Source organism: Scardinius erythrophthalmus (genome assembly GCF_964197995.2).
Source record: "Scardinius erythrophthalmus genome assembly, chromosome: 12".
Taxonomy (NCBI): domain Eukaryota; kingdom Metazoa; phylum Chordata; class Actinopteri; order Cypriniformes; family Leuciscidae; genus Scardinius; species Scardinius erythrophthalmus.
In genome coordinates, this window is record NC_138232.1 from 15496818 (window position 1) to 15512386 (window position 15569).

The window sequence follows — 15569 nt, forward strand, 5'->3', positions numbered from 1 at the left end:
ACTTTCCATAGAAAAGATGGCAGCACCAAAGCTGCAAAGACGTATTTGTAAACGGCCAAACCAAAATCAAGCAGCTGATCTGCCGAGGTTAGCGTGTTCAGGTCGTGCCACAGCGATGGTAGAGCAGACTAGACAAGAACACGGAGTCCTGCCAATAACACCAAATCAACCCTGGCTTGCAAAAGCAAAAGGAAGGGCAGCTGAAATGAATAGCGGATGGGAAAAACCTCCATCCGTTGCCCTGTCTGCATGTGGTTTTCATTAGGACTGTAGGTTGTAAGTTCAACTCAACAGCTGATCTGACTGAATGCTCTTTCTATTTGGGCCCGTCACCATCAAATTCACCCACTAACCATCCACCAGTAGACTTCACCTGAAGTTTTCCTTCTCAAATAACACAGTGAACACTCAACAAATAACAACCTGGTCTCATGAGAAAATATAACCATTTTTTGCTTTGGCGATTTCATGTGAAAAAAAAGTAACCATCAATTGGCCGTAAGCAGATTTTTACGAAAATGTACAAATGAGATTGTACAAATTCACTGCAATGCATCAAAACATAAAATAGTTATGAAAAGCCATGAGTGTTTTGACAAATAATGTCATTTAGTTGAATTCAGTTTTCACTATATACTGCTTTTTTATTTTATGTAGCATGCTGTGCATTGAGAGGTGAGTTGGGTAGTTGCAGTTGGTGGGTGAGGGCGATCCCACTGGCTGTCTGTGCTGGTCAATGGCCCGTAAAACTGTAACAGTCTGCTTGTAGCGCTTGCAACATATGGCCAAATTGTAAAAAGTGGGGAAACTGTGAGAGCAAAAGAAAAATGACAATGTGAATTGAAATTCTCAACTGGACATATGCATGCCAGAAGCCCGTAAAGTAACAGCAATTGACATAACTAACGTACCGACAGTGAATATTGTGCATATAGCTGTGAATATATTTTCATAAAGGTTTTATTGTGCGACATTAAAACCAACAGGCAGCCAAACAATGAAAAGTGTACTTTCTCTTTTCTGATACAGAACGAGTCAACCTGCAACAAAAGAAAAAAAAAAAAAGAAAAAAAAAAAAAAGAGAAGCACTAGGCAATAAAGGGGATTTTTTTTCCAAAGGAAATTCTTCCAAAGGTTCAAGTGATTATCGCTTTTTGATGCAACTGAGAGCAGTTTGTGTATCTCTCTGACAGACCACTTCTCTACCATCAAAAGCTGGATTGCACTTTTTTCAAGCTACGTACAAAAGCACATCTGATATAACGCTGCTCCCGCTTACTAAAGAACATTTTCTTGCACATATGTCTGACAGTTACACAAATCCAATTGTTCTAGACCAGACATTAAGCATTAAGATGCCACATTACTTAAAAACCACACATGAATAATTGTTATTTCAAATTTGGTGTACACACGTGCAGCGGTCATATTTCTATATAAGTGCTTTATGTCGACTGTGTCTGTGCATGCGATTTTGGTTCGTAAAAAACAAACAAAAAACAGAGCTTCCATTCACAGGACACAGATGCAATCTATTTTGTGTAGTTTGCAAACAATGTGTATTGCGTATCTTTCCACTTAATTAATATAAGCCAAATTTACAAAAAAAAAAGTCCTCCCCATGCCAACTTTGGTCTGTACTGAACTGTAACAATCTTAACTGCTTAGAAAGGAATTTTAATCCAGTCAAACAGAAAACGAAGAAAAAAATAAAATAAACACCTCTAAGGTTAGTTTTAAAACAAGCTTTTCTTTTTAAGACTACAACACATTTTCATTTGTGCCCTCCCAAACCATCCCACAATCCCTCATTCAGCAGCAGTCACTGTGAGGACACTCTGGAAAGTGTCAGTCGTCTGTTTGCTACATAGTTTTTGCCTTTTTTAAACGTAGAGTGAAAGAGAAATGAAGAAATTTAAACAAACTAAATATTTTTCCTGCCTTACATTTAGTTAAGTAGTATGCAAAACAATACAATACAGAAAAAAAAAACTGAAAAAAATGGAAGGATGTGAGAAAATAAAGGCAGGATGAAAAAAGAAGAAGCTTAAGCTAAAAGCTAAAATGGAGCATGTAAAAAAAGTCCCAGCTGGAGTTTAGGTAGCAGCGCAGGTCACCTGAAACTCGCCTCCTCTGCTTCCTTCTGCTTTTTTTCACATTCACAAACATTTAAAACTTCCTTGTGCAAATCAAGCAGTCTTTAGAAAGAATGCCCTCCAAATTGTTCTTGTAAAAATATATAACTCCAAGGTGGCTGACGTGTGTGTTGCAGCAAGTGTTTCTTTCTTTTTTGTTAGTATGTTTTTTTTTTGTTCAGAACACCCTCCCATGAGTCTAGAGTTGTTGTTTTTATTTTTGGGCGGGGGGCAAGTCTTCATCTCCGGGGGCCTGAGGACATCTGTGCATACACTGGGTACGCCAGCCGCACGTTGAGCGAGTCATTGTGCTGGACCAGTGAGGTCTGGTGGTAGTGCAGGACCAAGTCTTTCAGAGTGCTGTACAAGTTGTAGGGCTCTGCGAAACCGTATCCGCGGGGTGTGCTGTAGATGACGCAGTGCTTCACCTCGCCTTCCACACTACAGACAGAAACATGAGAGATCTCATTATCAAGGTGATTCTGAACCAGAATCTGACCTCAGACAAAGATAAAGCAAAGTTAATAAAGCGCTAAAGGTGACTGATTCAGTCTTGCAGAACAATCAAATGGGATCAGTACATTGATGTGTTGTGGGAAAAAGTACAGCCTTAATAAATATTAAGAAAGACTGAGAAAAATAGATCTAACTTTAATTATGCTAACTTTTTATTGTGGTGATGAGATGGGAAGTTACTGGGGACCAGAAACAGGAGACCAGATTTTAACCTGCATCTCTCACATGCTAGGTCAGTACTATAACAACAAAAAAATAGCCTAAAAGAATAAGCTGAACAGAATTGTATACCTCTATGTGACAGGTAGGTGGAGGCACCAAAAAAAACAAAAAAAAAAACAAAACCTTTATAGACTGAAACAGCCCTAATAAATGTTAAAAGTTTAACGCAAGTTTATTGTATATTATATTGAACTAAAACTTTATTTTCTTCTAAAACTATATACCATTTTAGTGAGTAAAATAAACTAATAAATAATAATGACAAAAAAAAAAAAAAATGTTTCTCCTGTTTCATTGCCATAACTCTCCCTTCACTGTGTCTACTTCATCTTAAGATACTCACACAACAGAGCAGGCGTAACAGCCCTTCTTGCTGCTCTCGCGGATGAGGAAGGCTCCGTCAGGTTTGCCGAGTAGCAAGTCCTCCGCCTGCGTTCGGTTCAGGTCACCGACAAACCAGCTCTTCTCATCGTAATGTGGCAGATTCTCATCCTCCTCACTCACAAAATAGGTGCTGTGATTATGAAAAGAAATGTGTTAGATGCTGTGATGGAGCCAGATATTTACTAAACCTGTGATCTCAAATTTAAAGTAATACATGAAGATTTAACTTACTCATCCGTGTTCTCGTTTTTGATCCCCAGCCAATCGTTTATTCTTTTCTGTCGAACCCCTTTATGATTGAGCCAACTGCATGGGAAAGAAGCAATAGTGTGTTAATACAGGGAGGAAAACTGTCCACTCAAACATAATAATAATGGTGACAAAAGGAAGGCTTCTTACACAAGGTACTGATCTCTAATCTTTCTGAGCTGAATAAGATCTGGCTTTAGGCTGTTCATTTTCTTGTCCGTCTCCCTGTTGTCCATAGCCTGCGTTTTCAGGTCCTGTTCAAGCCGAGTCTTACTGTCGTGAATCTCGCCCAAACGGGATTTGAGCTTCTCGTAGTTCATCATGATCCTGAGAAAGAAACAAGCACAGTTTGTAAACCCATAGATCAAGGCTGCCAAACGGAGAGCTCTTAACTGTGGACTTTGCGTACCTCTCAATCTCTTTGTCGTTGCCCTCTCTGCGGAATCTCTCAATGTATTCTTTACTGTAGCGTTCCTGTGTGTGACATTGTTCTTCAAAAATTTTAATGGTCTCGTTGAAGGCCTCTATTGCAGTACGTTTCATCTGGATCTCCTGCAATCAAATAAAAAATATATCATAGTATGTGATGCGCCTCTTAATAAAGTTGGTTAATTGGTCAATCAGCTTCTGAAACAAACTAAATTGTGTCCATGTCATACATGTGGCGTGTAGTGCTGGAGCAAATGATTTGGTTGTCTATCGATCATATAACGATGTTCTAAGAGGCGTACCTGTGAGGTTTTTGTGTGCTCCTCATAGAGTCTGTCATATTCTTTACTCTTCTCCTGATATTGATTGTGATATTCCTGGAGTTTCCTCCCCACTGCATCAATGTTGTCCTCTTTCACCAGCTGATCCTGAGAGAGCGAGAGTAAATGCATTGTTATTGATATGAATTGCTGAGAGGAGAAAAGTGAGGTGGGAAAAAAGGACTGCTCGCAGAAACATACTGCAGGTTTTGCTTACAAAGTGAAAGCCATTTTTCAGGAATTTTCTTCCAGGAATTTATAAAAATCTTGGAATCTGTAAATGCCTCTCAAGGGCTTACACTTGTGGAACCCCCTAAATAATGAGCACCTGTGTGTCTGAGAAAGATACCGGGAGGGCAAGGGAGAAAGGGGGAAACAAATAAATGCCTGGATGGCCTTTCGACATTGTGGATGTGTGCAATTATTTAGGAGGTGCGCTGCTGTGGCAATAAACAAAGTAATATTTCATGCCAAAAGCATCTGCTGCCTCTGCAGTTTCACTCACAACAAGCAGCACAATTCATTCAGCAAACACGCTCTTTAAGGTCGGAGTGAGGGAGGGTGAGGTGGGAGGACAAAGAGGTAAAAGGAAAGGCAGGGAGGCTGTAAATATGATACCCCCACCCACAACCTAAACCCATTTACCTGCTGGAAGCGGGAGACCGGATACATGAGCTTAACGTCCAGTTTGGTGTTGTACTGGGCCAGTGACTCGTGCCTGTAGTGACTGATGAGCTCCACCACTGAACCGAATGTGAGCGGGTCGGAGAAACCGTACTTCCCATCTCGGTGGTAGATCTTTATTAGCTTATTGTTTCCACCTTTCCTGCAGGGAAAAAGAAGATTGTGTTGGACCACGGTTCAATAAAGACAGAATGAGAGGTTTTGAAGAAGGTCTCGAAAATATTCTGAGTTACCTTAGTGTTAGCGTGTAATCTCCCTGCATCTTTGTCGAGGCGTCCCGTACCAGGAAAGTACCATCAGGCATGTCTCTCAGTTTGTCATTCACCTCTTCCCTGCACAGAAATGATGGAGAAAGAAAAGAGTGAGTGGTGCAAATACTCAAATCTTGTATTTGCGTATTACAACATCAATTCTTGCTCTTGGTAATTAGTAATTTCAGCAAAAATAAGTTCCTTGTACTTCACTCTTCGGAAAGTGATGACACACAAAAAAATTATTTATCTTTGCCCGGCTGTATTTGGTCTGGCAGAGGGCAAAGGCACGGTCTGTGACCATGTTGTCTGGGAGAGAGCGAGACATCTTTGAACAGTTTAACTGTTGACCTCGTCCTGCACGCCCACATGTACACTGATGCCTCAAGCTCTTGTCTTGAAATCAGACAGTCTGCCGCTTTAAAAATGCCTCCAGACGACCAGCGGAGGAGCTGTCAGGCTTCAAAGACTTTCCTGCTTTTTTGCCCCCTTCTCTATTTTAGTCAGTCTGGGAGGAATGTCACACCACTCGACTCTCAGTTCTCCTCCCATTCTCCTGACAGCCAACAACCTAGTCATGCTGGAGCTCAGCTGACCCTGGCTCTCGGGAGGGGGTATATTTAGCCTATTTTGGGCTGCTGAGGTAAGGAGCCTTTGACTAAGCAATGCTCCCACCTTTCTGGGGGAGGAGTCATCTCTAAACTCCTACACTAGGAGCTGTGGGAATCAGGTACATTTTTAGGCTGCACTGTATCAGCAAGTTCACTGTTAAGGGGAGGTGCCCTATTTTAGTAAAATGTTTGGATTTGAGAAGCTTCCAATAATTTTAGCAATCAGATCAACATGAAATAATATTCACAAGCAATTTCACTTGTCATGTGACAAATGAAACAAGATCTTCAGCGCAAGAAAAAGTATTGCAATATGATTTAAATATATTAAAAGTGTATGGAGATGCAGGGAGAAGAGGAAAGACTAGGTTAGCGACCGTTCACCAATGACGTTGAACGCATGATGAGCAAGCAGTAGTGATGCCAGTGTAAAGTGGAGAACCTGGGATGTGTTTTTGCATTTAAAAAACAGCTGGATGGAGGAGACACTTGGACAATGAACTAGAAGTGCTGGGCAAAGCACAGTTATATTTGACACTATAATTCAACTAAATTATGTGTTTTTTTTACCACGTTATGCAGCCTTAATTTTGATAAACACCTATGATAAAGCAATTGTTAAGAAAAACATGTTTGAAATAACATGTACAGATGAATTGTGCACAATACGATAAGGAAGTAATTAAGTAAGTACATATTATAGTCAATGTTAATGTCATATTGGCCTTAAAGGAATAGTTCACCCAAAAATGAAACTTAGCCCAAGATTTACTCACCCTCTAGTCATCCTAGGTGTATATGACATTCTTCTTTCAGACGAATACATGTCCTGGCTCTTCCAAGATTTATAATGGCAGTGAACGGCTGTTTATGTTTTGAAGTCCATAAAAGTGCATCCATCCATTATAAAAGTGTTCCACATGGCACCAGGGGGTTAATGAAGCGAAGCGATGAGTTTGTATAAGAAAAATATGAATATTTAAAGCAACACCAAAGATTCTTTAGTACCTTAAAATAATGTTTCCAAAATCGTTTCAGTGGTTCAACTCGTAACAGGGCCTCTATCGGCTATAACCGCACTATGCAAGTTTGTCAGATCAGGTAGCAGATCTGGAGTTCAAATGAGAGATAAGAAACTACAAATTTGACTTGCTTTACGGCAAGCGTTACTATAGCCGATGGGTGGAGCCTATATAAAAAAAATTGCCATTTCTGATGTTGCAAATCATACTTTCATAAAATCATGCAACATACTCTACCTTGTCTGTGGACATCGTTATTTCTAAAGCTAAACAAATAATGTGTGTGCGACGGTAGGCTGTGGTAGGCTAAATTATTAAGACAGCAGTAATGGACAATTCCGCTTCCAATCTGTAGGGGGACCAAAGAGGAAAAGTGCTTTGGTGTTGCTTTAACACGTTACAAAGTAAAATTCTAGCTTCCGGCCATACGCAGTCTACTGACCCCTAAAGTGCGACTTGTGACGTTGGAAGTACGGTAGTGCATCATAGCGTAAATATCAGCAGTACGTCGCATTACTCGCATAAGTTGCGCTTTAGACTTAAGTGGAATCCGTATGTACGGTTAAAGTTTTTTAAATATGGATATTTTTCTTACACAAACGAATCGCTTCGCTTCAGAAGGTCTTTATTAAACCCCAGGAGCCGTGTGGAGCACTTTTATGATGGATGGATGCATTTTTATGGACTTCAAAACAGAAACTGACATTCATTGCCATTATAAAGCTGGGAAGAGCCAGGAATTTTTTTAATAACTCCGACTGTATTCGTCTGAAAAAAGAATGTCATATACACCTATGATGACTTGAGGGTGAGTAAATCATGAGATAATTTTCATTTTTGAGTGAACTATCCTTTTAAACTCAAATGTAGAAGAAAACAAAACCAAGACTAACATGATTAACATGGCTGAGAACCATTACTATGTCCTCAACTGAAACAACATGTTCAGAAGTTCTAAATCTGATCTGTCAAGTCAAATCTTCCAACGCACTACCACTGCACAGAAAACAATCAGTTAGGAACATTTTAAAAGGATAAAAAAAAAAAAAACCTGCTTTAACCAAAAACTTGTATAGCTGTGCAGTATAACAGGATTTTGATGCACACATTATTCAATGTGTCATAATGGCTGTCCACATTTGAAATGTAATGGTCAGTATCACTTTGCTTTGGAATTCTACTTTATTTGATGCCTAGAGTGACTAGCCTAGTTAGTCTTTGATTCTTAAACTAGTAAAGCACTAAGGAAAGAGCTAAAAGCAGCTCAAGTTTATCTGGGAAGGGACTGTGTGAGTTAAAGGACAGCGAGGCTTCAAAGATCTGTGAATATCTCAGCAGAATTTCTACTCTCCCAACATCAAACGAGTCTAAAGCTGGTCACTAAGCAGCAGACTAATCTGCAAAAACCTGACAGTTTTATGGATTGTTTTTGGAAACTGGCCAGACATTTTGGAGATTTTGGCTCTTCTATCCCTTGCCTTAAGTAATAGCAACTAAACCACTGCACCCTGCATCTCTCCCCCATTTCATTGCCTTTTTGCTTTTGTACAGCTGCAGCAAAGCGTACATGCCACCAGGATAAGTGAGCCAAAAGAAGGAGAGATCAAAATAAGTTCACCAGCTCACATAAAAGAAAGAACAGAAAAAAAGTTTGCAGAGCAGTGCACAGTGGCCTTGTTAGAGATCCAGCAGCAGAGCGCAGACTGCTGAATGAGCAACATGACATGCCAGAGCTGCACGAGAGACTTCACCTCAGGCTACCAACACAGAAGCCATCAGGTGGAGGGAATGGAAGACAAGAATCTGACATTTCCCGAGGAGCAAGAAACATCCTGAGAGAACCCAGAGAGATTTTCATCTGATCTGCATATTGTCTCATGACTTCACAGGCCAACTATCACCTGACGTCCACACTGCCATACATGTTCAACTATGAGCTAACCGACACAGGGAAAGATTTTCAGAGCAGAACAGAGAGAAATGCAAACAAGTGAGAAATGAAGTCTAGTGTCAAGTGACTCTTACCTTGATATGTCTCCCCAGTACCATTCTGCTTCGTGCAATGAGCCGCTGGCGGCTTCTTTCACACCGTTGCCGTTTACGGGTGTCATGGGTTTTGTAGGCTTGGGAGGAAGAGCTGCAGAAGAAATGAGAGAGATTTATCTTAGAGGAAAATCTTCTGATGTCATGATCAATCCTTAAGGTAAGAATTAGATCAAAAAGTTGTGACCTAACAGATGAAAACCTAATCTCCTTAAAGATTAATGTAAGTGGACGTCTGTGTCAAAGTATGGCTGTACTTTGTTCATTTGGAGGGTTGAACACACAAGTACGATCCCCATTAATAAGTTTGTGTTGCCGAAAGAACCCAAATTTGAGCAAAAAGGTAAGAAAACAATAATCCTAGTATCACTTTTTATCTAAAATACATAAAATACAGACTTCATGCCACAGAGTACACACACACACACACACACACACACACACACACACACACACACACACACACACACAACACTTGGCTACTTCATTGAACTATTCTAAATTTTCCCATAGAATGCCTTTAATTCTCATTGACGTCATCTGTAGTAAGACAAGTTTGTTTCGGAAAAAGCAATAATTTCCACTGAAAATGCAAAAGATCAGTTTTCACGGAAAATGCAACAACAACATATTCCTTTAGGCCCATGCGAAAGTATAAACAAAAAACAAATGACCTCCTTAGCCAGTGGTGCTTTTGTACTATTCACTGAATCTATAATGAACAGGTTCCTCTCCTTTGAGTGAAATGCTTCTTTGTTGACTGCAAAAGCAAACAACAGCTGCCGCAACAACATGCTGGAAAGCTAATGCTGATATTGCTCTTGCTATCTTGTGGGTCAGGGGTCATCAGGATGTGCTGCTCAGCCACGCAGTGTATCACAATGCCCTCACTCTGAGAAATATTGCTGAGAGAGCATGTGCTGGGCTACATCTTCACAGAAAACTTTCACATGTCTAATCTCCTGACGTGAATCTTTCAACCTTAGTAAGTCTAGTTTTGGCTCTAAGGTAAATAAAGCAAGCTAAGAATGATGGTTAAATGACATGCAAATGAGTTCTTGCAAAACTAGATGAATCTAAGGGTTTTCCTTGAGAACTACAGCTGTTCTAAACAAGGTGCTTACGTGTTTTTGTGTGCAAGTACTTCAGTGAAACCTGCAAATGCTCAGCCAGGTGCAGCTGGCAAAGACATACTAGTTTGAGACAAAAAACTGAAGGCTGCAAGTCCGTCTAAAATGCACAAAGAAGCAGTGTTCAAGACCTGCACCTAGCCAAGCCAAACTAACCTCCCCCTGACCTAGTTGAAACTCGCAACAGTGGCCTTGAAACAGCAACGCACCACTCTTCTCAATTCACAGGTTTATTCAGAATGTTTTTAAGTGAAACCAAAGACATACTTTAAAAAATAGGTAGGGGACACTTTAACATACTAGTTGACTGTTTAAGGAAGACATGGCTCATGCAGAGTTAAGCAGGCTCATGAAGAACATTACCATGATAAATTCAAATATGGTCACATCATAATAACCGTCAAGTTTCTGTAAAAACAGTCACCCACCTGTCATTGGCCTGGCACAGACAAGGCTGTATGAGAGCGGGTGTATATCTATGCCAGGATAGGGGAGGTGTCTATTCCATTAAGCAAAGGGGAAAGGCACGGAGCAAGAGAGCCTACGGATGTCATAAAAGCCAGAGCAGATTCTATAATTCCCTGGGCCCTTCAAGCTGAAGAAACTTCTATCTGGCGTGTGAATAAAAAGAGGCAAGACTTAAGTCCAATACACCGGAGGTGAGTCAGATATAAAAGCCCACAGGGACATGCAACACACACTTCAGCAAATGAATGAATCACTGCTGCTGGCACATTGTGGAATGACCCACTGCTCTGCACACAATTGGCCCCTTTAAAAAGAAAAATAATGATAAAATAAATTAATAATACAATCGTTAAAGATCAGAGAGAGTGAAAGACACTCTTGTGTTGGCACATTTCGGTATGTCACCGAAATCCAAAAAGTTCTCATTTAAGATTCATTACTTCCCAACATTTGCTGAGTGAAGTTCTTTATAGTTTTTTTTTTCAAAGTTTCGGTCGACGGGGAGAGGGGTGGTTGTATGGTTTTCTTTGAGGGTGTCATTAATTAAAAGCAGTGGTGGTTTTTGGAGTGAGAGAGCGCAAGCGTAGTCAGAGTTAAAGGAGACACTGTGACAACTCCTCCCTCCATTGGCCCACAGGAAACACCTTAGTCTGGTGGGGTGAGCAGCTTTAACCAGTCAAAGCGAAGCCGGCTTAACGGACACATCCCCACCCAAACTCCGCTCCTGCAGGTGTGCACACAAACACACTATTCCTACATTTCAGTTGGTCAGAGAAGAGATCGGCCAAATGCCTTGATAAAAAAAGTGAGAAAGAAGAACTTTTGGAAGCTAAAAAAATATGCCGTCACAAAATTGGGGGGTGGGGGGTGGGGAGAGAACGCTCACCGTCTGGTAGGGGATCGTTTGTGCAGCATAGCATCTTATAAACAGTCATTTGACAATGTATAACCTTCTGTTCCCTCTACACCAACACAATAATCACCATATTAATATTACATTTGCAAATACCCACATGGCTCTCCTTCTCCACTCCCTAATGTAATTTAGAGAAACAATAAACCGAGATTCAATATCTCACTATTCAAGACTAACGTGTGAGCTGAAAACACCAGCGCGCACACATTTTTCTATGAATATGTCTGAAGCAAATATTTCTGCCTTATTTATTTAATTTCGTCACAAAGCTCCTTTCAGGGCTACAGTAACAGCCTGCGACCAGAACGGGAAATGACCCCTTCTTTTTCTCATTCACTTTCCGCAGCAGCCAAAAGGCAGGTGCACAAGCCCACCTGAAACCTCAAATTCCTGCCTACCAGTTTTCTCACTGTCAGCTCTTTCTGCAAGTGTGTGACCACTACACACACACACAAACACAGATATCTTTGTGAGCTACTGTTGGGGTGTGAGCATGGAAACAAATGGAATGAAAGAAAGCAAGAAAAAGACAGATGTGGCTAGGTGATCTCATTATGGCAGCCATCACGTGTGTTAGTGTCAGAGATATCGTAGCTGGGGGGCACACAATGGAAAGCCCACATACGCAGCTTGCAGTCGTTTTTAAAAATACCATTCACCGATCCAAAGAAGTTACGATCATGATTTATGGCAAAACTGAACAAAGGGGTCAATTTAAATGACAAAGGCAAAAGTATTTTTACTTATTAATTTATTTAAGAAAAAAATGAATTTATATAAGATCAAACTAGCCCATCATGCTTCACAATGAATGCAAAACAAACTTGGTTAAACATTTTTTTTCGTATCTTTTTTTTTTTCTAAACTTGCAATGAAAGATGAAAATGTAAATGTAAGAAAAAGAATGTGACCAGGACGTAGGATGGAAAGGATGAGAAAGAACGAGGGGGAGTGAGTGGCAATGCAACGCTGCGCAAGTCTGAACAAAGAAAACTATACATCCATAGGTGAAACCTATGGCAATCGACGACGAGCAGTCCATTGTTTAGGAAACAAACATAAATGGCAACGTGCAGCTCAAAACATCATCTCAGGTGGTCATTGTACTGCAGTTGTGTTTTTTGCACAGCAACAAAAAAACTTCTGGTTCTACAGGTGACATCTGATGGAGCAACCGTACTTTGAAAGAGAACACCACACACATATAAACAGTTTAGTTTAGAATTTGTATGTACAAATTAGGGGGTACATTAGCATGATAAAAGACATGTGGCAGAGAGTGATGACAGTGCCATTGAAGAGAGCAGCAGGCGTGGGCTGCCACGTCCCGATCCAAGGGGGAATGAATTAAAAGTGTCACCAAGCACATGGGTGGTTTAAATAGTGCGTTGGGTACGCTCTGCGCACATATTATCATGATCCGCTAATTCTGTTCATTCCTAATGAATAACTAAAAGACAATCCCTGCAGCTGAACTCTTACAACAACCTTATTAAGCCTCAAATCATTTTAACACAATAAAAAAAAAATTACAAAACAAAACAAGATGCAGTACAGCTATCAAGGATGACACGTTCTGGAAAAAGCACAATTCTTATGTTAATTCATGTTGACAAAAGCACGTTTCCATTCATACAAGATCCAGGACACTTCCCACACAATAGAACAAACACTAATTGTCATTGTGCTCCCCTGACAGTCTGTTCAGAGCATGAACAGACAGGAAAAAAAGACGAAAGCAAAGACAGTGAGTGTGAAAAAGCAGAAGAAAAGAAGAACGGTGTCTCCCTTACCGTCCTCCTCGGGATCCTTTTTGAGCTGCATGTATACAGCCTGCACTCAGCTGTCTGACACAAGTCCTCTTATTTTCTCTCTCCCTCTCCCTCTCTCCCACTCGCTCTCGCTTTCTCTCCACCCTCGCACTGCCTTTCAGACTAAAGCCAGAGGGAAAATCCCTGCTCCTAAATTCAGATGCTGCTGGCTTAACAAACCCTCTCAATGAAGAAATCGGCAGCAGCCAATGAGAAAGCAGGAGGGGAGGTGGACAGGACTGAACCATATGAGATGGAGAAAGAGAGCGGAAAGCTCTAGGGAATGATATGGAGGGGGGGGGGGGAGCACTCCTCCCAGAGAAAGACAAGGCAAAGACGCTAACACACGCTGAGGCGAACACGAAACAGGACACATACACTGTACCACTTCACAGCTGCATCGTTTGAAACATTAGATTACAAGATTTTTTTAGTCCATAGTATGCATGTATGTATGCATGTATGTATGTATGTATGTATGTATGTATGTATGTATGTATGTATATATATATATATATATATATATATTCGACTAGCTATATATTATTTTTTATTATGACTACATAAACATATCAGCCTATACGTAGATAGAGAATTGTTTTCACATTCTGCTCCTCTCTAAACATACATACACACACACACACACACACACACACACACACACATACATATATATATATATACACACAAACATTATGTGCATGAATGTAAAGAGAAAGAGAAATGCTGCTTTCTCACACTGTGCTAAAAAACCTCTGCTTTCTCGACAGATGTATTTGCTGTGCACTTTTATGAATGAACAAGCTCAAATAAATGCAGGACTGAACCAGCTGAAATGGCACAGAACAAAGAAAGAACCATGCATCAAGAGAGATACAGTGACATTTCCATCCCTTATGTCATACGAATGCCATTAAGGTATGTCAGAAGCTGACTTTCCCTTTGGTGTCGCTGCACTTTTGTTGTCCACCCAGAGCACACGGCTCCGGCAGCCTTTATTACACTCACACATCACTGGCCCTAAGAGACAGGGGCCAACTTTCCCCTGGGGGCAGCGTGGCACCTGTGCTCATTGGATACTGCAACGGAACAAAGCAGTCACTTGCTTGTTTGCAGACGCACGCACATAACTGGGCCGTACAGGTCTCTGAGCCTTCCACATCTCAATTCAGCTGTAATAAATTTTCTAATGAACATCTTTCTAATGTAATAAATATTCAAATGAACAACCTTGCCCCGTTTCTTTCCTTTCCTTCTCACTCTTAGTAATATATCCATCTTCTCCCGGGTCATGCGGATTTCAGTGTCCCGCAGTGCCTCTATAACGGCGTCTCAGAGATAAAGTGCCGTGAGTTGAGGAAGAAGCAGATGATAAGTCAATGAGGGGCTATTGACAGTACACGGGGACAAACGGACAGATAGAAATAAGGAGAGATCTGATAAACCTGTGTTCAGTGGCACAGAATGAAAGATAAGATTAATGTGTGGGTTGATCACACGGTGCTGTGCTCATTCATCCCCATGGCAGAGCAATCGAAGGGCTATTCAACCCACAATCCTGCTTGCCAGATCCGTTCAGTCCACCACAGCTCATTTTCTAGGAAATGAGGAGGTTAGGACAGAGCGTTAGGCTTTGTTCCTTTGAACAACGCAGAGAATTTTGTAAAAGTAAAAAAAAGAAAGAAGATCAATTCTGCTCACTGTTGGAATTAGGCTGCATTTGGACCAAGACATGGTTAACTGCATGTGGGTAGGTAAAGACAGCACCATCTTCACAATTGAACTACAAATGTTACACATGGACAAACTGTTAAGAAACAATCCACAAAATGTGTTTTGTGCTTTTGCATTAAACACAGTCTGCCTTAAAACCATTCACAATGGTCTCACGGAAGTACAGCCTCATGAAAAACCGTCAAACCGTCTCTTTTCCCATTCCCATTTCACGCCTCCAAAAGTGTCATCCGTCTCTTTATTGCAGGAATTAACGACATGAATTAACGACCCATTGTCAACTATGCCTGTGACTTCTGAATAGGATCCAGTTTCCAGTCTATGACATCATTGTTAATGGCAATAAAATGGTGTCAGCGCTTAACAAATGACACATGAATGGCACTGGATGTGAATAAGAAATGCAGAACACCAAAACTAACATTCAGAAAGCGAGGAAACTTAATCTCAAAAGACCCCTAAAGAGCTTCCACAAGGACCCAGTATATAATTCTGTAACTTCACTGGTCTATAAGTCCCTATCTGCTACAATGGCTGGGGAAGAGTAAAATCCTGTATAACACCAATTAAGGTGACAAACAAATTCAGATAATGCATTTCGATCTCTCCACATTTTGCATATAAATACAATTTATGGTGAGCCA

General features: G+C 40.7%; 1 protein-coding gene across 4 annotated transcripts in view; it reads right to left on the minus strand.

The window, feature by feature from the left end:
- Nucleotides 1–950: 950 nt before the first annotated feature.
- The window catches only part of pik3r3b (phosphoinositide-3-kinase, regulatory subunit 3b (gamma)), a 190893-nt gene continuing 176274 nt past the window's right edge, over nt 951–15569 (minus strand). For 3 of the 4 annotated variants that reach the window (XM_081380849.1, XM_081380848.1, XM_081380850.1), the window contains 9 exons: nt 8849–8960; nt 5173–5271; nt 4901–5081; nt 4238–4363; nt 3916–4058; nt 3657–3833; nt 3489–3563; nt 3217–3387; nt 951–2576 (listed from right to left, as the gene is read on the minus strand). In XM_081380849.1, the coding sequence (XP_081236975.1) occupies nt 2375–2576; nt 3217–3387; nt 3489–3563; nt 3657–3833; nt 3916–4058; nt 4238–4363; nt 4901–5081; nt 5173–5271; nt 8849–8960 (1286 nt within the window). In that variant the 3' untranslated portion in view covers nt 951–2374. Of the gene's footprint in view, nt 2577–3216; nt 3388–3488; nt 3564–3656; nt 3834–3915; nt 4059–4237; nt 4364–4900; nt 5082–5172; nt 5272–8848; nt 8961–13173; nt 13317–15569 lie in introns of those variants that run through there. The other variant, XM_081380851.1, reaches the window with a different exon arrangement.